Here is a 23,360-nt window from a genome sequence, read left to right as displayed (position 1 = left end):
ATAGAAGAACTGCATCCAGAAAGTTGTGTAATATATGATTTATCAATTACAGAATTTAATAAGATACCATTATTCTTAATTCTGAAAGTGACAAGTTATTTTAGTCCTTATAAGTTTATAGTTGTATTTTATTTTTGCTTTTATCCATGGCATAACATTTTATAGGAAGCCAAAATAGTTGAAAATAATTTGTGCATGTATGTCTATAGTATAGATAATTTTGGCTAATTTTTCCTATAAAGGGCCAGACTAAATATTTTGGCTTTGTAGGCCACACAGGGTCTCTGTCACACATTTTTCTTCTTTTTTTAAAAAATGTAAAAATTATTTTTGGTACGTAAGCTGTATAAAACCAAGTCACAGGCCGTTGTATTCTACTTTGCTAATCCCTTCTGTAAGTGGATGAGAATAAAACTATGGACATTTCTTTTTTTTTTTTGAGACAGGGTCTTGCTCTGTCACTCAGGCTGGAGGCAGTGGCCTGGCGCCATCTCAGCTCACTGTAACCTCCGCCTCCTGGGTTCAAGCAATTCTCATGCCTCAGGCACCCAAGCAGCTGGAATTACAGGCATGCACCATCACGCCTGGCTAATTTTTGTATTTTTAGTAGAAACAGGGGTTCACCTTGTTTGCCAGGCTGGTCTTGAACTCCTAGCCTCAAGCAATCTGCCCACCTTGGCCTCCCAAAGTGCTGGGATTACAGGCGTGAGCCACCATGCCTGGCCAAAACTATGGACATTTCTAATGGCTTTACTTTAATATAGTAACAATAATCAAACAGAGGCACATGAAGTGTTGAATCTGAAACTTGTAATAACACTATTCATGTTAACAACCAATAGAAAATTATAAATTCAATGTACTATAGTTTTAATAAAAAACTTTTGTTTTTAAACATTGTATAATTATCCTTAGTATTGCTTAAGGAATGGAGGTTGGGGGTAAAACAACGGTTTTAAAGCTCAGTATTTGTTAAAAAAAAAAATCTTTGACTACATCAGAATGAAGGATTTCTATTCAAACAAAGGAAGGCATGGATGGGCAACACACTGGAAGATGTTATCAGCAATATCTGTGGAATCACTATCTAGATTACATAAGGAATCGCTGTGCATGAACAAGAAACCAATTTAAAAGAGTTAAAAGATACAAATAGGTAATTCACAAAACAGAAATGACTGACAAATATATGAAGAGAGGTTTGTCATCATTAGTTACAAAATTAACATAACTGGCCAGGCACAGTGTCTTACATCTGTAATCCCAGCACTTTGAGAGGCTGAAGCAGGAGGATCACTTGAGCCCAGGAGTTTGAGACCAGCCTTGGCAACATAGGGAGACAACGGTCCCTACAAAACATTAAAAAATGACCAGGTGTGGTGGTGCAATGCCTGAGGAGGATAAGGTGGGAGGATCCTGAAGCCCAGGGGTTTCAGGCTACAGTAGCTATGATTACACCACAACACTCCAGCCTGGGCAATAGAGGAGACCCTGTCTACAACAACAAAAAAAGATTAATCTGATTTTTATTTATTTACTTTTTCCTTGGCTAACCTAGTCCAATAAGATAAACTTAATTATTTATATATACTACTGTATATCAATGGAACTGGTAACCCTTAGAGAACTGAATAAGTATTAGCAAGGATATGGGAAGACAAGATCTCTCATGCACTACTGGTAAGAAGTTACAAACATTCACAGTCATTCTGGAGATCAGGCAATTCTTTATGTACCCTCTGATACAATAGTTTCACTTCTATGTTTATACTTAGAGAATCCCTTCTCAGCATATACATGGGACATGTATAAAGATGTTCAAGACAGTCTTGCCATTAGCAGGGATTTGGAGGTGACCTAGAAATTCAACATCCAGAGGATAAAAAGGTAAACTGATTGATAGATACTAAAGTAGCAGAAAGAAGCAATGAACTAACTGACATTTATCAGGGAGAGACATAAAACCCATGCTGAGTAACAAAATGACATCTATAGCAAGACACTGTTTATACCAACTAAGAACATATGTGCACACTACAATAATACTCTGCAAGAGTATATGGTAAACATATAGTAGCTACCTATTAGGGAGAGGAAAGAGAGAAGGGAGGAAAATATAAAATGAAAACAAGATGAGGCCTTTGTGTTGACTACTCATGACAATAAACTATGAACCAAGGAATATAATTAACTCAACTGTCTGTACCTGAGTTTAAAAACAGTAAACAGTGCTCACTTCGGCAGCACATATACTAAAATTAGAACGATACAGAGAAGATTGGCATGGCCTCTGCACAAGCATAACATGCAAATTCTTGAAGTAGTCCATATTTTAAAATTCATTAGAAATAATAAAAGTAAAAACAGTAAACAAAATTAGGCCATAATTTTGCCTTGTAAAGAGACAATTTACGCATTTCAATAGCTGATTTTAGTATTTGTTTACATACTTATACCATTATTCTGTAGGTACCATATTCCATCCTGTTCCCCATATTCTCCTGCTCTACACCTTTCTCTCCTTAACCACCCTTATCCTCCCTAAAAACATGTGATATGATTTCTTTCTCTACACCCCAGCCCCAAAAGTTTTTGGTTTAATGAAAATCCAAATACATTCATGGAAGTACAGCATAAAACGTCTTCCATTATGTGTATCAGGCATAAACAAGTTTAGCATTCTATTAGGAAATTATTTCATATTTCATTTTCATTAAAGATAATTTTCACTGTTAATCATTTCACACTACATTATACCAAATACCACAAGAGGGAGCTTTGGCTACAATAAAAAACTCTACCTATTAAACATCGATTACTGGTTGCAGAACATAATAGCAGACTCTATCAAGAAGACCAAAAACATAAAGGGATGCTAAGTTTTAGCTGGGTAGATTAAGATGGAGAGAAATGGCCTATAAAGTACAGCACAAATTCTGACTATGTGAGGAAATTATGGACATTATGACATTAAAGAGTGATCAGTCTGGTTAGGATTATTAGAAAGAACCTTAAAGCCAAGGTAAGATCTGAGATGAGCTTGGAAGAAGCTGGAATGCTGATAAAGGTAGAATTATTAACAAAGTGAGTGTCATACAGGTGGCATGAGTAAGTTAAGAGGTAGAGTGAAAATTATCTTAACCAAAAGAAACATTTGACTAGGTAACTACCAAGAAATAGGATTTGCTTTATAAGCATACTGGAAAGTTATGAAAAACATACAAAAGATGAAATACAGTTTGCTGTCAATATATATTAACATTATAAGTCACCTCCTAGGTCCAACAAAGGAATACAAAGGAAATAAAACCCGATCCCTCTCCATCAAGAATTACTGCACACTTACAGTGAATAGGGCAAGATATATAAATTTTATAATCAAAATAAATCAATATCATAATTAGCTACAAGTTTAATGACACTGAACCTATTAATCATCATATGAATTGATCAACAAGTAAAGCATCACAATAAATGACGTTCCCAAATTTATTCTGCATGGTTGATGTAGAAGGAGTGAGCAGGAGGTGGTAAGATAAATTTCTTTACTTACTTTTACCTCCTCTTTTAAAGAAAAAAAAAAAAAAAAGCAGAAACAACAATGGTGGTGGAAATACCCATTTACCTTAATTTAGATTTTGTGTCCTTCTTCACCTAGATTACACTCATGAACCAATTCTGATTGGTAGCAAATGCTTGTCAACAGTCTATGAGGAAGATAACTAAGTTAGCTAAGATTTTATTTTTCTTGGTGGGTACTCTATAGCTACATAAATGACTGCTAAAAACAGTTATAAGTTGGTTTTATCTTGTTTGGGTTGGTATACAGTTATGAAAACTAAATTTACCTTTGCTCAAAACGATGAAGACCTGATTTAATGTATTTCATTTATTTTTGTTCCTCAAAACACTGGCATTTAAAAAAAATTGCTTACTTACTTCATCCATCTTCATACATGTGCCAAAATCTGCTAATTTTAGATGTCCATGTTTATCCAAGAGCATGTTGTCAGGCTTCACATCTCTGTGTATTAAACCCATGGAGTGTATTGCATCCAGAGCAAGAACAACTTCAGCAGTGTAAAATTTGGCCCATTTTTCAGGCACATCATAATTACTCATGAGGTTTACAAGGTCTCCACCAGGCATGTACTCCATTACCATGTACAGATACCTATCATCTTGAAAGGCATAAAAGAGCTGGAAAATAAAAGGAAAAGGAAACACTTTAAAAAACCCAAACCCAAAACCATAATCAGAACAAAAATTTTTAAAGTTATTATTACTATTGAAAAAGGCAAACTATTTTATAACCAAAACTAAGTTAAAATTTATGAGATCTTTTATTTTAGACTTGAGCATATGTAATAGAAAAACAGTATCAGAAAAAAATTTTATATGGGTACCACATTCAAGCATAAATGAATATTTCCCCTCATGGAGAACACAAAACAGGAGAAACTATTTAAATAGAAACATTTAAAAAAAAGAAACAGAACAGGAACGAGGAACATAAAAGGTGCAAGAATGACAGAAGAATTCACTATAGTTTAAAGAAAACAACTTTCTGAAAACTAGACGAACTACATAACTCACAAAAAGAAGAGCAGAGGAGGTAGGAGCAATTAAAATTCTAGAAGTACTAGATTCAATGGATACAAGAAGAGGCAATAAGCCTCATATCAATGGAAAGAATGAGTCACTAGGAGCCATATTTGGAACAGGGTTAACTCTTCTCTCCCCTTCCCCATTAGCTTGCTCATGACAAACAAGAGACATTCCGTGTACTGAGACTACAGCAGTAGCACTGGGACCAAAGAAAGAAGATACCAATCCAGGTTGCTATTGGTCCCCCAAAAAGACAGAGAAACCACAATGTCAGAAGAAAACCTATGTGTACATTCTACCAAACAACATATCACACCCTCCCAGAAACAAGCAATGCAAACACAAAAGTCTTCCACACGCAAACAGGAAAAAGATAAAACTAAGAATTAATCTCTGAGAAAAACCAATGTCATGAAACTGAGAAATGGCAATTTGAGAAACAAAATTAATATTCAAGAAAATGTTTAATAAGACAACCAAAGACAGCTTTAAATATGTAAAATCAGCCAGCTGCAGTGGCTCACACCTGCAATCCCAGCAATTTGGGAGGCTGAGCAGGTGGATCACCTGAGGTCAGGAGTTAAGAGACCAGCCTGGCCAACATGGTGAAACCCTGTCTCTACTAAAAATACAAAAAAATTAGCAGGGCGTGGTGGCGTGTGTCTGTAATCCCAGCAACTTGGGAGGCTGAGTGAGGCAGGAGAATTGCTTAAACCCAGGAGGTGGATGTTGCGGTGAGCCAAGATCCCGCCACTGCACTCCAGCCTGAACAACAAGAAGAGAAAACTGTCTCAAAAAAAAAAAAAAGGTGTGTGTGTGTGATGTCACATCAATTAAACATTAGGCTGGTATGAGGACAGAAAAAAACCCTGAAGTCTAAGAATTCACTATATGACTGATGATAGATGAACAGATCAGAGTTAGAAAATTGAGAAAATGAACATTCTCTGAATACACTGAAGGAGTAAGAGATGAAATACAGAGCAACATCTACCTAAAAGCAGTTCTAGAGAAAGTACAGTCTAGAATGACAAAGGAATAAACAAAAATTTCTAGAAATGAGTAAAGTTAAAAAGCTAAGATCAAGAAAACCTCTATATGAACAGAGACTTTACACAGCTAGGGCTAAATTTTCAGAAATCCAAAAGAAAAATCCTGTTTCCAAAAAATGTCATATATACGAAAACATAAAATCATATTTTCAACAAACTCTCAGCCAACATACTGAATATAAAAGGCAACGTAGCTATATCTTCAAAGTTTTGAGGGAAAATAATTTTGATTCTAGAATATGGCAAACAAGAAAACAAATGAGATGACAAAATGAAATTTTATAAAGAATAGACCATTTTCAAAAAAAATTATTCAAGACTACAGTTTGACAAAATGAAACACAGCTGGGTACAGTGGCTCATGCCTGTAATCCCAGCACTTTGGAAGGCAGAGGCAGGCAGATCCTAAGGTCAGAAGTTCAAGATCAGCCTGGCTAACTTGGCGAAACCCCCATCTCTACTAAAATTACAAAAATGAGCCAGGTGTCGTGGTGCATGCCTGTAATTCCAGCTAATCAGGAGGCTGAGGTAGGAGAACTGCTGCAACCTGACAAGCAGAGGTTGCAGTGAGCTGAGATTGTGCCACTGCACTCCAGTGTGGGCGAGAGATTAAGACTCTGGTGGGGGGGGTGGGAAGCAGGGCAGAAAAAAAATAAATCCAAGTAAGAGGATTATGTGAGACATAATTTAAAAATGGAAGGCATCATGATGCAGAGAAGGAAGAAATAGGAAAGCATGATAAGGCTAGTTATGAAAGAGAGAGAGAGAGTTTCCAAATTGAGAAAGAGAGAGAGAGAGAGAGAGAGAGAGAGAGTGTGTGTGTGTGTGTGTGTATCTGTCTGTTAGTGTATAATGTGTTTAAATAATTACAGGAAATATGCAAATAAATTAAGAGACCACCTCATGTACATGGATTGGAAGAATCAATATTATCAAAATGGCTACTCTCCCCAGACTGATCAATGCAATCTCCACCTCAATCCCAGTGGATTTTTTCCAGAAACCAACAAACAGGTCCTAAAATTTATTTGGAAATGCAAAGGACTCAGAAAAGCCAAAACAATCTGGAACTAGAACAAAGCATGAGGACTTATATTATTTCAAAACTTACTACAAAATTACAATAATCAAGACAATACTGGCCAGGCACAGTGGTTCTCGCCAGTAATCCCAACACTTGGGTAGGCCTAAATGGGAGGATGACTTGAGGCCAGGAATTCGAGACCAGCCAGGGCAATAAAGTAAGACTATGTCTCTACACAAATTTTAAAAAGTAACCAGGAGTGGTGGTATACCTGTAGTCTTGGCTACTTGGGAGGCTGAGGTGGGAGGATCGCTTGAGCCCAGGAGTTTGAGGCTTACAGTGAGCTATAATTGGACCACTCTACACCAGCCTGTGCAACAAAGTGAAATATGACTAATGGCATACAAAAAAAGATATATAGATCAATTGAACACAACTGTACTGAACTGAGAATCCAGAAATAAAAACTTTTTTTGACAAAGGTGTCAGGGCAATTGAGGGGAAAAATTTTTTAAAAAGTTTGAACAACTAGATAGCTACAGTCAAAAAGGTAAATATTTTTAGACCCTTACCTCACACCATAGGTAACAATTAACACAGAATGAATTATAGGCCTAAATTTAAGAGTTAAAAAAAACTACAAAAACCTTAGAACAACACAGGAGAATATCTTCATGGCCCTAGATTAGGCAAGATTTCTTAGATATAACACCAAAAACACAACTGACAAAATAAAAACTGATACACAGTATTTTATCACTTGATCTTAACCAAAAGGCCGAGAAGCGATATAATATTTTATCAAAATAAAAATTTTCTGGCTTGAAAAGATACTACTAATAAAATGAGAAGATAAGCCACAGGTTGGGAGGAAATATTTACAAGTGATACATATAGCATTACTCATTAGGGAAAGGCACACTAAAACCACTATGACATACCACTTAACACCCACCAGAATAGCTATACTAAAAAAGACAGAAAATATTAAGTGTTGGTAAGAATGCAAAATAGCACAACCACTTTGGAAACCATTCTGATAATTTCTTACAAAGTTAAACATAAATGTAGTAGACAAACAAGGATTTCACATCTATGTATCTACCTAAAAGAAATAAAATATATCCACCAAACACTAATAAGTAAATATTCATATCATCATTATTCACCAGTCATAATGGCCAAAAAGTGGAAGCAATTCAAATGTCCATCAACTGGTAAATGAACAAACAAAATGGAGTACATCTCTATACTGTTTACACCCCAACTGGGTGTTCTGCAATACAATTTGGACATTAACCATCAAGGCTTATGGGTACGAGATCCCACAAGTGAAGAGCTCAGTCTTCCATAAAATTTCCCTCACTTCAGAAGTCAACTGCACTCTGGGGATCCCCAGGTTTCCTACATTTTGGACTTACTGGCTACAAATTCAAGAGTTCCCACAATCTCCCCAGGCTTAACAATTTACTAGGGTAACTCACAGAACTCAGAATAGTGCTATATTTACGATTAGTTTTATTACAAAGGATATACACAGAACGAAGTCTGGAAGAGATTACAGAGCTTCTGCACCCTCTCTCTGTGGAATGAAAGTGAATCACTCTCCTGGCACCAGATCATCAATGTGTTCACCAACCAAGAAGCTCCACTGAGTGTCAATATCCAGAGTTTCTATGGGGGCCCCATTACACAGACACTATTGATTAAATCACTGGCCAAATGATTAAACTCAATCTCTACTCCCCAGAAAACTCCTTTTCCCTCTCCCAGGAGGTCTGGCAGCTGAAAGCCTTAGTCTTCTAATCATGTTTTTGGTCTTTTGTAGTGGTCAGCCCTCAACCTGAAGCTATCAGGAGGCCACCTGAGTCACCTCATTGGTATAACAAAGACACTCCCGTCACTCAGGAAATTCCACGGCGTTTGAAGCTCTGTACCAGAAATAGTGACAAAGACTAGATATATTATTTATTATACCACACCATACAATGGAATACTACTCAGCACTAAAAAGGAATGAAGTATAACAAATGTTACAGCGTGGATGAACCTTAAAAACAGCATGCTAAGGGAAAGGTGCCAGATGCAAAAGACAACATATTGTATGATTCCATTTATATGACATGCCTAGAAAAAGCAAATCTACAGGGTCAGAAAGCACATTAATGGTTGGCTGGGGCTTAGAGGGTAATAGGAAATGCCAATAAAGGCTACAGGTAACCACTTTGGGATGGTGGAAATGCTCTAAAATCAGAGGGTAGTGATGGTTGCATAATGTTGTAAATTACCTAAAACTCACTAAATCACACACTTAACACAGGTGAATTTTATGGTATGGAAACTAGACCTCAATGAAGTTCTATTATAAAGTAGTATTACAGAGGTATAAAAAGTTGCATACCTCAATAAAGTTATATAGTTATTATACCTCAATAAAATTAATTTTGAAAACTTAATGTGCATGTTAAGAAGATATATATAGCCACTGGAACAACAAAAAAGAGATTACTATACATATTTTCCATCAGAATAAAGGCAGTCATTCTTGTTTTATTTATGAGAGAGAAAAAATGGGGCTGGGCGCAGTGGCTCATGCTAGTAATCCTAGAACTTTGGGAGGCTGAGATGGGTGGATCACCTGAGGTCAGGAATTTGAGACCAGCCTGGCCAACGTGGTGAAGCTCCGTCTCTACTAAAAATACAACCAGGCATGGTGCCGGGCTCCTGTAATCCCAGCTACTCGGGAGGCTGAGGCAGGAGAATCGCTTGAACCCAGGGGGCAGAGGTTTGCAGTGAGCCTAGATCACGCCACTTCACTCCAGCCTGGGCAAAAGAGCAAAACTCCATCTCAAAAAAAAAAAAAAAAAAAAAAAAAAAGAGAGAGAGAGAAAAAATGGAAAAAACCTGAATGTCCATAAACATATGCATAGATAAATAATTGTCACAACTCCCTATAAGGATATAATAAAAAGGAATGAAATATTTATGTGCATCATGGATGAATCTCAAAACAATTTTGTGAAGTCGAAGAAGCCAAATAGAATAGATGCTGCAGAAGAAAAGATCCATGAACTTTAGGACATAGCAAAAAACTATATGAAGTATGAAAGAAAAAAAAGACTGGTGGGAGAAAGAGTACCAGTTACCTATGGGACAACATCAAGCAGTTTACACATGTGTAACTGAAGTCTGAGAAAGGGGACAGGGGTTTAGGAGACAGGAGCTGAGACAGAAAAAACATTTAAAGAAATAATGGCCAAACTACCTCCAAGTTTGATGAACTCTATAAACCCATAATTCTAAGAAGCTCCAATAAATACCAAGCAAGGTAAACCAAACTAATTAAAGCAATTTGTTACTGTTGGCAAGAATAGATAAACAACTCAGTGAGACACAGAGCCCCAAAACAGACCTATGCACACATATGGATAAATGAATGACAATATAAAAAGTTAACATATACCAGTGGGGAACAGAAAGCTTTGTCAATATGTAATATTGGAACAACTGAATATCCATATGGAAACAAATAAAATTTAACCCTTAAGTATCAATTCTGGGCTGATTATAGGCGCTACGGTCTGAATATTTTGTGTTCCCTCAAAATTCATATGAAATCTTAATGACGGTATGATAACACCATCCTCCTAAGGTGATAGTATTAGAAGGGGCTTCTGGGAAAATGAGTAGGTCATGGAGGCCACCTGAGTGACCTTGTTAGCATAACATGAACTCAGCCCTCATAAATGGGTTTACTGCCCTTATAAAATAGGCCCAAGGGAGCTCACTCACCCCCTTCAACCATGTGAGAACACAGAACAAGGTGCCATATATGAGAAAGTAGATTCTCACCAGGCAACAAATCTGCCAGCACCTTGATCTTGGACTTCCCAGCAACCAGAACTTTGGGAAATAAATGCATTTTGTTCATAAGCTACCTGGTTTATGATATTTTGTTACAGAAGCCCTAATAGACTATGATAGGACAGACTAACAGGGAAAAAATAAAAGTCAGGAAGGTAACATAGCAGAGTATCTTTATGATCTCAAGGTAGGAACAAATTTTTTTTTTTTTTTTAATTTTTTATTGGATTATAGGTTTTGGGGTACATGAGCAGAGCATGCAAGACAGTTGCGTAGGTACACACATGGCAGTGTGCTTTGCTTTTCTTCTCCCCTTCACCCAGGAACAAATTTTAATGAACACAAAAGGCCATTAACCATAAAAGTTTGATTAAACTGCTACCGCACTAAAATCATGAATTACTATTCATCAAAACACACCATAAAAGGAGTCAGAAGCCAAGCCACACAGAGGGTATCAGAGCTCAGAAAGGGAAGGAGGACCATTCACATGTAAGGACAGGTGCCATGGGATACCAAAGCCCAAGTGAGAAACAGTAGGGGCAGGACTCTACCCTCACCTTGACAAATGCAGTTTTTCCTTCCAGCTGATGGCTGGAACTTGAGGAAACTAAGATTAGCAGGATCCCACACTAAATCTTATCAAGGCGCCATACCCACTGATTGCAAGGTCTTAAAGAAACAAAAATACACAGCATCCCACCTGAAACCTTACCCCAGGGAGTTAATCCTATCGCCCATATCTTCGTAAGACCAGAAGAATGGCTAATCTTTACACCTTGCCTCCTTCTGATACTAAACTCCCCACCCAGGGAGAGGTTTATTCACTATTTTAAAAAATCATGCCATGTGTGTACTAACATGATTTCCCACTGCGCCTGCACACCTTGTGCTTCACCCTGCACATGTAATGACATTCACATATCTCATGCTTATGTATGTCACCATGGTTCCTTAAACACCAGAAAGACCTGTCTTCAGGGAGCCAGCTGGAAAACTCTTGCTCCAGTGCTGTCTTCCTCATGTTCCAGCATCAGCCATGAATAAAGCCTTGTCTGGGACACTTTCTTGCCTCATTTCATTTTCCAGTGCATAGGAGCCTAAGAACCTGTGGTTGGTAACACAAGAAGAGTCCAAAGGACATCCAAGCAAAGGGGCAGCCTAGTGGGGGATAATACAGCCAAAAAGGGTAAGTCAAGGTCAGACTGTGGAAATGTTCAAAACTGAAAGAAAATAAATGTGATACGGTTTGAAACTGGATCCTCCTGCTATAAAAGACATTACTGGGACAACTGGTGAAAACCTGAATGGGATCTGAATATTAATCAGTAATGTATCAATGTTAATTTCCTCATTTTGAAGCAGCATTTTTGGCCAAAATGTAAGTGCAAAGGAAATATCCATATTTCAAAATCTATTTAAACTTTGCAAACGAGGAACTTCTTCTACCTAACCTTCTATTGGAAATGATTAACCTGTAGCTAACAAAAGAAAAATTTTTTAATTTTCTGAAAGTGTCTTCTCCAAGTAAAAAATACGGTAAGTCAAAATTATATGCTTGAAGTCAACATTAACAGTCATAAATAATGTATTAGTATGTACTCCTGATACGAAAGCATGAAAATGGCACTTTACAATCTTTCTCCCAAAAACCCATAACCTTAGTCTACTACATAAGAAAAACATCAGACAAATTCCAATAGAGGAGCATCCACATCTTATAACTCATATACTCCTCAAAACTGTCAAGGTCATCAAAAACAAGGAAAGTGTGAGAAACTGTCACAGCCAAGAAGAGCCTAGGAAGACACGGTAACTAAATGTAATGTGGTATTCTGAATGGGATCCTGAAACATTAGGTAAAACTAAACCAACTAAAGAACATCAGATAAAAACTAAAAACATGTGAATAAAGACTTTAGTTAATAATAATGTATCAATATTGGTTCATTCATATATTTGTAAGATATCAGTAATGGAAAACTTGGGGACAGACAGGAACTTTATACTCTGCTCAACTTTTCTTATAAATCTAAAACTTATAAAAAATACAGTCTATGATAAAAACCAATCATATGTTAGTGGATAAAAACAGTATTTAGCAATACCTAGTTGTGTGAAAGGACATTTTCAAAGATTAATACATAAAATATTTGTACACAGCAGCATTAGCAGATGAGTATTTGCACTTAATTTTGATGACAGGAAACACTAATTGTGAACCCCACTTGAGCAAAATGTTATCGAATCCAAAAAAGAATTTCATTCTCGTCACTAGTATTTTTAAAACTGTATTTATTACCTTTTAATTTTCACCAATAAAGACTGAGTAGAATTTTGTTTTCTCATTATATAAATACTTACATAATGTGTTCAACTTTGCCTCCTAGGGTTGCAAAGCCTAAGATATTTACCATCTGGCCCTTTACCAAAAAATGTTTGTAATTCCTGGTATAACTGAAATGAGAATGGCCATGGTTGGTCATTGTGCAGCTGAGTGAATTGTACATGGGGATTCAACATACTTTTTTTTTCTACTTTGGAATATTAATATATTTTTAAAACAGAAAAATGTTATCAATAGGCTGGGTGCAGTGGCTCATACCTATAATCCCAGGGCTTTGGTAAGCAGAGGTGGGAAGAATGCTTGAGGCCAGGAGTTCGAAACCAGCATAGGAAACTTAGTGAGACCCTGGTCTTTATAACAAATGAGCCATGGCATGGTGGTGGATGCTTACAGTACCAGCTACTTGGGAGACCAAGGTGAAAGGATCATTTGTATCCAGGGTGCAGTGAGCTATGATCTTGTCATTATGCTAAATGCAGCCTGGGCAACAGAGTGAGGCCCTGCCTCTTTAAAAAAAGAAAAAGAAAAAAGAATGTTTTTCTTGAAAGCTTTGAAAGCAAGTTCATTCAAGTCTCTTGAAATGGTTTATATTTTATATAAACCACACCAAAGCACATAAAAAAATAGTATGCTTCCCTATTATGTCTATTAGTCTTTCCATAATAAGAAAACCAAGAGCCCATGTTTAAATAATTAAATTAAAAGTCAAATCGGTCAGGTGCAGTGGCTAATGCCTGCAATCCCGGCACTCTGAGAGGCCAAGGTGGACGGATCACAAGGTCAGGAGATCAAGACCATTCCAACATGGTGAAACTCCATGTTTATTAAAATACAAAAAAAAATTAGCTAGGTATGGTGGCGCCTGTAGTTCTAGCTACTCAGGAGGCTAAGGCAGGGGAACTGCTTGAACCTGGGAGGTGGAGGTTGCAGTGAGCCGAGATCGTGCCACTGCACTCCAGCCTGGCGACAGAGCAAGACTCCGTCTCAAAAAAAAAAAAAAAAAACACATTAAATGTCAAATCTCACTATGTGCACAGAAGCAAAACTACTTAACAAAATTCTTGTAAGTCAAATTCAGTATCTCATTTTAAAAAATCACATTATTGCAAATATCATTTACTTCAAATTTTACACTATTCAAATCTTTTTCAGTGCACTATAACAAATTAGCATATTTCATTTGTTTACTCATTTATGTTCCTTATACATTAGCAATGAAATTTATCTTATACATTGCTTAATGTATAAAAATTATAAATTATTACTATTTTGAGACGGAGTCTCACTCTGTCACCAGGCTGGAGTGCAGTGGCGCAATCTCGGCTCACTGCAACCTCTGTCTCCTGGGTTCAAGCGATTCCCGGGCCTCAGCCTCCTGAGCAGCTGGGACTACAAGCGCACACCACCATGCTTGGCTAATTTTTGCATTTTTAGTAGAGACAGGTTTTACCATGTTGGCCAGGATGGTCTCGATCTCTTGACCTCGTGATCTGCCCACCTCAGCCTCCCAAAGTGCTGGGATTACAGGCATGAGCCACCACACCTGTCCAAATTATATTTTTAGGCTTAATGTATAAGGAATATAAATTATTAATATGTATATGAAATATGCTGAATCTCTTAAGTAATCAAGGAAGTACAACTTAACACAGTAACACCTTATTTCTCAAGCATGCAACTAGTAAGAATTTAAAATAGCTACAATATCAAGTATTTGCTAAAAATATGGTGAGAGAGAACATCTACTGTACAAAAATAATGTAAACTTGTAAAAAAGTTTTTTAACAAGGCAATCTGGTACTACCAATCAAAATGTCAAATGTGCATACCACCTGACCTAGCAATCCCAATGCTAGGAATTTATTCTAAAGAAAAACTCACACGTGCATAAAAGACAGAACTGCAAACACAGTTAATTCCACATCAAGAGCAGCAAATGTGTAAGATAGGAGCACCCTGTTACATCACATTGCAAGCAAGCTATAAGACTATTAAGGCTTCATTAAAGGTTTCAGAAGCCAATCTCATTCTGATCCCACGGGTGAAAGGTATCATAATTTGAGCATCAATAAAATGTTGAAAGGTGTGAAACACATCAAACAAGTTTTAAGTCCATGAGCTCAAACTGATTCTCCCCCAAAACTGGTCACTCTTATTTTGAAAACTGGTAAGTGCAACCAAAGAACAAAGCATTTATCCTGTCCTTCCAGTGTGAACTGCACCCCTGAGTAACTAACAAGTAAACAGAAATATTTTTCTTCACAGAAGTATTCCAGTCACTATAAGCAAGGAGGAATGATTGAATTGAAGTATCATCATTTTACAACCCTTAGTAAATGATATATCAAGACACTGAGCACAAATAGCTGGTTAACCAGAAAACTGGACATTAGCCTTCTTATAGGCGGTCTATGAACCTGGCCTATGAAGTAGTCCCACACCATCCCCTTCCACAGTCAACCCTGACTTTGATCAAGCCTCTATATCTAACAACCAATTTACAAAATACAAGTGGGAGAGAAACATGTTAAACTACACCACAAGAAGAAATCAGCAAAACCCAGGTTTCTTCCACCTGGGGACAAAAGAAAATGAAAGAGAGAAACTCTCCACATTGAGAGATTTAAAAGATATACCTGAATTTAAATTTTTTTTAATTAAACTAAGGTGTTTAGGGGTACACATCTGGGTCATAAAACTACAAAGGAAAACAAAGAAGCATTTGCCATAAAAATAAGAACACTAGAAAAACACAGCAAACTGGATTAAAAAAGACAAAACACTCTCTACCTGCAAAAGAATAAAAGTTTTAAAAATATGTCAGTATTCATCTACTGAATTCAGAAATCACATTAAGAATATATTTCTAAGAAATACAGATAGGTCCAAGATTTGACCTATTACTGTGATTAATTTATATAACAAAAATGAAAAGAGCTATTTCTAACAAAAATATAGTAACAAACTATGGGGGCATTAATACAACTAAATATTGAATAGTCATTTAAAAATAAGAGCCGAGACTTGGAAAATTGAAATAATACAATGAAATTAATTATAGGTATATCCGATGACTTGTTAATTTCACTGCAATGTAGATCCCTAAAAGAAATGTGTGAACATATGTACCAAAATCCTTATGAAAGAATACTCAAAGCAGCATTATTCATATATAGTCAAAAAGGAGAAACACCACAAATATCCACTAAGTGATGAATGAACGAAGTGTGGTACAACAATGTAACAGAATATTATTTAACTATAATAAGAAATTAAGTGTTGATACATGCTATAACATGAATGAATGAACGTTAAAAGATTAGGCTAGGTGAAAGATATCACAAAAGACATATATACATGTTGTGTGATCTCATTTATAGGAACCTTTCAGAATAGACAAATCCATAAAGACAGAAAGTAGACTAGTAGTACAGGGGTGGGGGTCAGAGGGAATTGGAAATAAATGCTAATTGGTTCAGGGCTTCTTTGGAGGGTGAGAAAAATTTCCTAAAATTAGGTAGTGGTGATGATTGCACAACTCTGTGAAAATATTCAAAATCACTGAATAAAATAATTAAAAAAAAAGTCAGTCCCTTTGACGAGTTTTCCCAAAAAGTCAAACATTTTATACACATAAATATAATGGTGCATGGAATGTTATTCTTTACCAAGAGAGATAAACATATAAAGGCCACAATTATAATCGGATTTACTTTTTCAATTGTACTGTGCTTCACTGTCGGTTTGCTTCCTCAGATCCATTATCCCAATGACCTTAATAATCAGCAGATTTTCTTCTATCTCAATTAACACTATATAAAGGTTAGCATAGCAGAATTAAAGACCAAAGACTATCAATCTAGGAAATAACTAGAAATGGCAATCTACTACTATGAAAGCCATTTAAAGCTAAAAATGAAACAAATACTTTATTGTAATTATTCTTTAATCAGATAAATTATCATGGTATACAGACCAGGTATGGTGGCTCATGCCTATAATTCCAGCACTTTGGGAGGCCAAGGCAGGCAGATCACTTGAGATCAGAGTTTGAGACCAGCCTGGTCAACATGGTGAGATCTCTCTACTAAAAATACAAAAATTAGCCAGGAATGGTGGTGAGTGCCTGTAATCCCAGCTACTCAGGAGGCTGAGGTGAGAGAATCACTTGAATCCAGGAGGCAGAGGCTACAATGAGCCAAGATCATGCCACTGCACTCCAGCCTGGGTGACGCAGGGAGACTCCGTCTCAAGGAAAAAGAAAAATTATCATGGTATAGAATCTACCTTAAAAGTTTTAGTTTCGCTATACATATCAGAATTTCTATTCACTGTCTACAATTTTTTAAAAAGCGGGAAGAGAGCAGGAGTGAGGATCAACCTTATAAAAAAGCAACAACAGTAATGAGCTTCTAAATAACATGGTTCCCTCTTCCTGGAATCACCTCCTGTAGCTGGCTTTTTGGAGGGGGGTGTCGGGGGGGTCTGAACTGCCTTCCACAAGTAAGTTTTCAAACTCCCAGATCATTTAAGCATTCTGAACAAGAACTGGCATATACATATCTTACTCACGACACTTGTTCAAAGATATTTGCAGACTTAGTTACTAGTATAAAAAAAAAGTTTCAGAGAAGCTGGTGAGAAATATAATAGGAAAGAAGTCAAAGGCCAGGTGCGGTGGCTCATGTCTGTAATCCCAGAACTTTGGGAGGATGAGGCAGGCAGATCACTTGCAATCAGGAGTTTGAGACGAGCACGGCCAACATGGCAAAACCCCATCTCTACTAAAAATACAAAAATTAGCCAGGCGTGGTGGCAGGCACCGGTAGTCTCAGCTATTCAGGAGACTGAGGCAGGAGAACTGCTTGAACCTGGGAAAGGGAGAATACAGTGAGCAGAGATTGTGACACTACACTCCAGCCTGGGCAATAGAGGAATCCTTCATCTCAAAAAAAAAAAAAAAAAGAATGAAGGCAAAGGAGAACCACAAATTCCTTAACCCACAGTCAAGTAAGAGGCAAACTTAGGCACAATCTCTTCTTTTTTTTTTTTTGAGATGGAGTCTCACTCTGTTGCCCAGGCTGGAGTACAATAGTGCGATCTCGGCTCATTGCCATCTCTGTCTCCTGGGTTCAAGCGATTCTCCTGCCTCAGTCTCCCAAGCAGCTGGGAATACAGGTGCATACCACCAGGCCAGCTAATCTTTTGCCTTTTTAGTAGAGACAGGTTTTCACATGTTAGACAGGATGGTCTCAATTTCCTGACCTCATGATTCACCTGCCTCGGCCTCCCAAAGTGCTGGGATTACAGGTGTGAGCCACTGCACCTGAACGTCTAACCAATATTACTATGTATATATCCTTCCAGTTGATTCAATGAATTTACTATGTTCCTACTATGTAAATCACAAGAATAAGTGGGTACGAAATAATGGCATATTGGTATTCAAGCTAATTCTTTATAAAAGAATTAAGAAGAAAAAGTTGCAAGTAATACTTGCTTCCATACACCAATTTAAGTATTACATGTCATATCTATGTGGACATACTGTTTAGGAACATTAAACAAATGTTTTGAATAAGATTGCATAAAAATAACTTCACTGTTACTACGTAAATGAAGCGTAAGAGTTGACACACAAAAATCAACTCATAAATAAAGCACTCATTTAAAAAAGGAAATAAACTTATAAAAGTTAGTATGCTTACCTGAACCACCCAGGGGCTGTTGGCAAAGGCCATAATATCTCTTTCTTCCCAAAAAAAGGCAGAATCTGATCTTTTTATCATTTCAAACTTACTAAGAAGCTTCATAGCATAAACTTTCTGTGATGCCTTATGACGAACCTGTTTTTTTGAAATACAAAAATTAGTACTTTGATTTTATAAGAGAAAGGTAAACAGATCATACTATAATACTATTAAAGACTTCAGTTACAAAAATGATCCTTAGCTGATAAAAAGTAAAAGTAAAACATTTTTAATGAAAGAAACAAAGGAGAACATTTAATACTCAGCAAATCTGTTCTTTCAGCAAATATTTATTGAAGGGTTGTATGTGCCAGACTTATACTAGGCAATGGGGATTAAACAGTGAATCAAACACAGAAATCCTTGACTTCATTGGGTTTATATTCTAGTGCTGAAAAGTAGATGATAAATGTTAAAAACAGTATGTAATATGGTAGTAAGTGAGATGGAACAAAAGCAAAGCACAGAGAATGGAATATGGAATATGCTGGCAGCCATAGGGGACGGTGAGCTGAAAGTTTAGGTAGATTGATCAGAGTAGACCTCACTGAGAAGGCAGGATTTGAACAGGGATTTAAGGAAGAGAAGGACTGAGCCAGCTACAGGAGGTGATTCCAGGCAGAGGGAATATGCAAAGATGATATGGGAAGCTGCTAGGGGGTTTTAAGCAGAGGAGCTTCATTTCAACTAAATGAAGCTAAATTCATGAAGCTTCATTCTCTCATGTTAATTAAGCTAACCAATTTTAAGAATGAGGTGGTGTTAAATAAGAAACTTAGAAGATATGTCTACTGGAGAAAAACATTTATGCAAGTAGTTTGAAACATCAATGTACACATATCCCTCAATATCTGCCCATAAGAACCCAATAAATTTAGATACCAAGGAATACCCATGATTTTGTTAAGTCACTCTTATTTCTCTTTAGGTATCCTACTTAAGTTTTTTTTTTTAAGGACAAAAAATACTACCAACGATGAGGTCATCTGATCAATTCCTATGTTTCCAATTAGACTGCAAATTCCATAAGGTCAAGAAGATTGTCTATTTCTGACCATCCTTTTAATTCCAAGAACATAGCAAACTGTCCACCACAGAGCCAATAAATATTTAATGAAGGATTATAACAGCTAACATTTACTTATTAAAGTAACAACTGCTAACCCTTATACTTGGGTGTCTAGCAGGATGCCTAAAAATGAAACTCTTAATCTTCACCCCTGAATTTATTCCTCCTACAGTTTTTCTCCATTTCAGTAAATGGAAGCTTCATCCCACTAGTTGCTCTAGCTTAAAAAAACCTTTGGCACCTCTTTTTCTCTCAAACAGCTTATCAAATTTATCAGCAAATCCTGTCAGTTCTACTTTCAAGTAGTTTCAGAATCCAACCATTTCCAACTAACTCCGCTGATACCACCCTAGTTCAACATCTTTTATTTCAATTACCAACTTGTTTCCCTGCTGTCACTCTCTCCTATCCATAGCCTAGTCATCCTTCTAGAATATAAACCATTTCCTGTCACTCCTCTGCTTAAAACCCCCTTACAGCTTCCCATATCATCTGTGCACATTCTCTCTGCCTGGAATCACCTCCTGTAGCTGGCTCAGTCCTTCTCTTTCTTAAATCCCTGTTCAAATCCTGCCTTCTCAGTGAGGTCTATTCTGATCAATCTACCTAAACTTTCAGCTCACTGTCCCCTTCTGCTGCCAGCATATTCCATATTCCATTCTCTGTGCTATGCTTTTGCTCTGTTGCACTTATTAACATCTTACATCGTATTTTTAATGTATTTATCACCTTCTCAGCACTAGAATATAAACCCAATGAGGACAAGCATTTCTGTGTTTGGTTCACTCTTTAATCCCTGTTGCCTAGTATAATGTCTGGCACATATAACTTTTCAATAAATATTTGCTGAAAGAACAGATTTACTGAGTAAGTACTCAGCATGTACCAGGCACTGCATGTTCTAATACACATATTATCTTACTTAATCTTCATTCCCAGTGAGGTATTATTTCCCCATATTACAAATGGGAAATCTGAGACACAGAGGCATTAAACTGCCTGAGGGCTATATAGATATTAAATAGAATTAACTCAAGATGGATTAAACTCTTAAACCTAAGACCCAAAATCATAAAAATACTAGAAGAAAACCTAGGCAATACCATTCAGGAACACGCATGGGCGAAGACTTCATAACTAAAACACCAAAAGCAATGGCAACAAAAGCCAAAATTGACAAATGGGATCTAATTAAACTAAAGAGCTTCTGCACAGCACAAGAAACTAGCATCAGAGTGAACAAGCAACCTAGAGAATGGGAGAAAAATTTTGCAACCTATTTGACAAAAGGCTCATATCCAGAATCTACAAGGATCTTAAACAAATGTACAAGAAAAAAACAACTCCATCAAAAAGTGAGTCAAGGATATAAACAGACACTTCTCAAAAGAAGACACTTATGTGACCAACAAACATATGAGAAAAAGCTCATCATCATCGGTCATTAGAGAAATGCAAATCAAAACCACAATGAGATAACATCTCAGGCCAGTTAGAATGGCGATCATTAAAAAGTCAGGAAACAATAGATGCTGGAGAGGATGTGGAGAAACAAGAATGCTTTTACACTGTTGGTGGGAGCGTAAATTAATTCAACCATTGTGGAAGACAGTGCAGCGATTGCTCAATGATCTAGAACCAGAAATAACATTAGACCCAGCAATCTCATTACTGGGTATATAACCAAAGGATTACATACCATTCTACTATAAAGACACATGCACATGTATGTTTACTGTGGCACTGTTCACAATAGTAAAGACTTGGAATGAACCCAAATGCCCATCAATGATAGACTGGATAAAGAAAATGTGGCATATATATATATATATATATATATACCTTTTTTATGCAGCCATAAAAAAGGATGAGTTCATGTCCTTTGCAGGGACATGGATGAAGCTGGAAACCAACATTCTCAGCAAACTAACACAGGAACAGAAAACCAAACACTGCAGGTTCTCACTTATAAGTGGGAGCTGAGAACACATGGACACAGGGAGGGAAACCTCTCACACTAGGGCCTGTCGGTGGGTGAGGGCCTAGGGGAGGGTTAGCATTAGAAGAAATACCTAATGTAGATGACAGGCTGATGCGTACAGCAAATCACCATGGCACATGTATACCTATGTAACAAATCCGCACGTTCTGCACATGTATCCCAGAAATTAAAGTATATTTTTTTAAAAAAAGATTTAAAGGCAATCTGCAGGCAGAATCTATGCTATTTTCCAGTGGGTGCTCCTTTTTACTAAGAAGTATGCCAGTTTTTGTACAACAAATTATATTGTTACCCTACTGAGGGTTGGAAGAAAAGATGATGAGAAGATATTAAGCTCCTGACTATTGTCTACAGGGTCCTAAATGATCTAGCCTATGTCCACCTTGCCAACTTAAATCTTCTCATTTTCTTCCCCTTGTTTATACTTCAGACACACTTATCTTCTCTCAGTTCCTCTAATGTAACAAAACTTTACTCAGGATCTTTCTGGATATTGTAAAGGTATTTAAAAACTTATCATGGTACCTAATTCCACCTCTCCCACAAGAACACTACCTCCTTATCCGTTCAGTTTAAATATAAAACTCCTCAAAGAAGCTTCTCTGACCACCCTAACTAAAGCAGGAACTCACTGGTCTCAACCTTAGAGCTCTGTTTGTTTTATTCCTGGCAGATATCATAATTTGTTATTTTTGATGTTGTTTCTTTGTATTTTTATTGCTTGTCTCCCATAGTGGAATGCAAATTCAGCAAAGATGGGGATTATGCATGCCTATTTTGTTTTCCATTATATCCCTAGTGCCAAGTACAATGCCAGCAATGGCAATAAAACAGGCACTCACTAAATATTTAATGACTAAATATCTGCAAACATTTATTTTACTTCTGGTCACACCATAAATTTCCAGTTTTACAAAACATTTAGCAGGTAATATTTCTAGTTATCTTTTGTCAAACACTATCCACATGTAGAGTCAATACTTATATTGATGAAAATAAGGTAAACCAAAGATATGCTCGGGTCTTCCCCAGAGGAAACAGAGAAGAATCACTTATGAGATACTCTATACAATGCAATAAAATTTTACAAAATCATAAAATGCTATGCCTCTTCTGATACACAGAAAGTTTTGTTCCCCCTCCAATAAAACCCAGGTACAAAATTTTATTTGGGGAGTGAATTTGAACAAGTCACCAATGGAAAATACAGGTAAGTCCTAGGATGACACAACAGATTTGCATATTTATCACTCAGATTAATGCACTTCTGGCTATGACGAAGTAACTGGTACTAGCTAGCCCTCCCATTATAAACAACCATCAAAAGTGACAAAACACATGAGGCAACTATATTCAGGTTTCATAAAATAAACACAAGAGTATAATTCCCAAGAGAAGAGAAACCCACCAAGTCAACACCATAATTGCCCAGAAACGCTGACAAAAGTCAATATTGCAACCAGTGTACAGCATGTGATTGCATGGTTCTGCTGAGTTGAGGAGGCAGAGATTAGAGTTTAAGACAAACGAAGCAGCTAAATCATTCTGGGCAGGCAATTGTAAAGTAAGGAGAGAGAGATCCCTAGAAGTCACATGTGTGTAACTTGGCTTTTGGGCTACCCAGAGAGAAAGTAGCTCAGATTT

The 23,360-nt window shown here is 36.9% G+C and overlaps 1 protein-coding gene and 1 non-coding gene across 15 annotated transcripts in view; one reads left to right on the top strand and one right to left on the bottom strand.

Annotated features, from left to right (window-relative positions):
- Positions 1 to 23,360, bottom strand: part of ROCK2 (Rho associated coiled-coil containing protein kinase 2) — a 154,760-nt gene that overhangs the window by 49,396 nt on the left and 82,004 nt on the right. For 12 of the 14 annotated variants that reach the window (XM_054245207.2, XM_078349942.1, XM_035273222.3 and 9 more), the window contains 2 exons: positions 18,604 to 18,741; positions 3,940 to 4,200 (listed from right to left, as the gene is read on the bottom strand). In XM_054245207.2, coding sequence (XP_054101182.1) covers positions 3,940 to 4,200; positions 18,604 to 18,741 — 399 coding nt within the window. The remainder of the gene's footprint in view (positions 1 to 3,939; positions 4,201 to 18,603; positions 18,742 to 23,360) is intronic. The other 2 variants (XM_054245208.2, XM_078349938.1) reach the window with 1 other exon arrangement.
- On the top strand, positions 2,229 to 2,335 carry LOC118147519 (U6 spliceosomal RNA). Its single transcript, XR_004733973.3, has one exon. It is a non-coding gene; the product is annotated as a U6 spliceosomal RNA (small nuclear RNA).

Source organism: Callithrix jacchus, chromosome 14 (assembly GCF_049354715.1).
Source record: "Callithrix jacchus isolate 240 chromosome 14, calJac240_pri, whole genome shotgun sequence".
NCBI lineage: Eukaryota > Metazoa > Chordata > Mammalia > Primates > Cebidae > Callithrix > Callithrix jacchus.
This window is presented reverse-complemented; position numbering and strand designations above follow the sequence as displayed.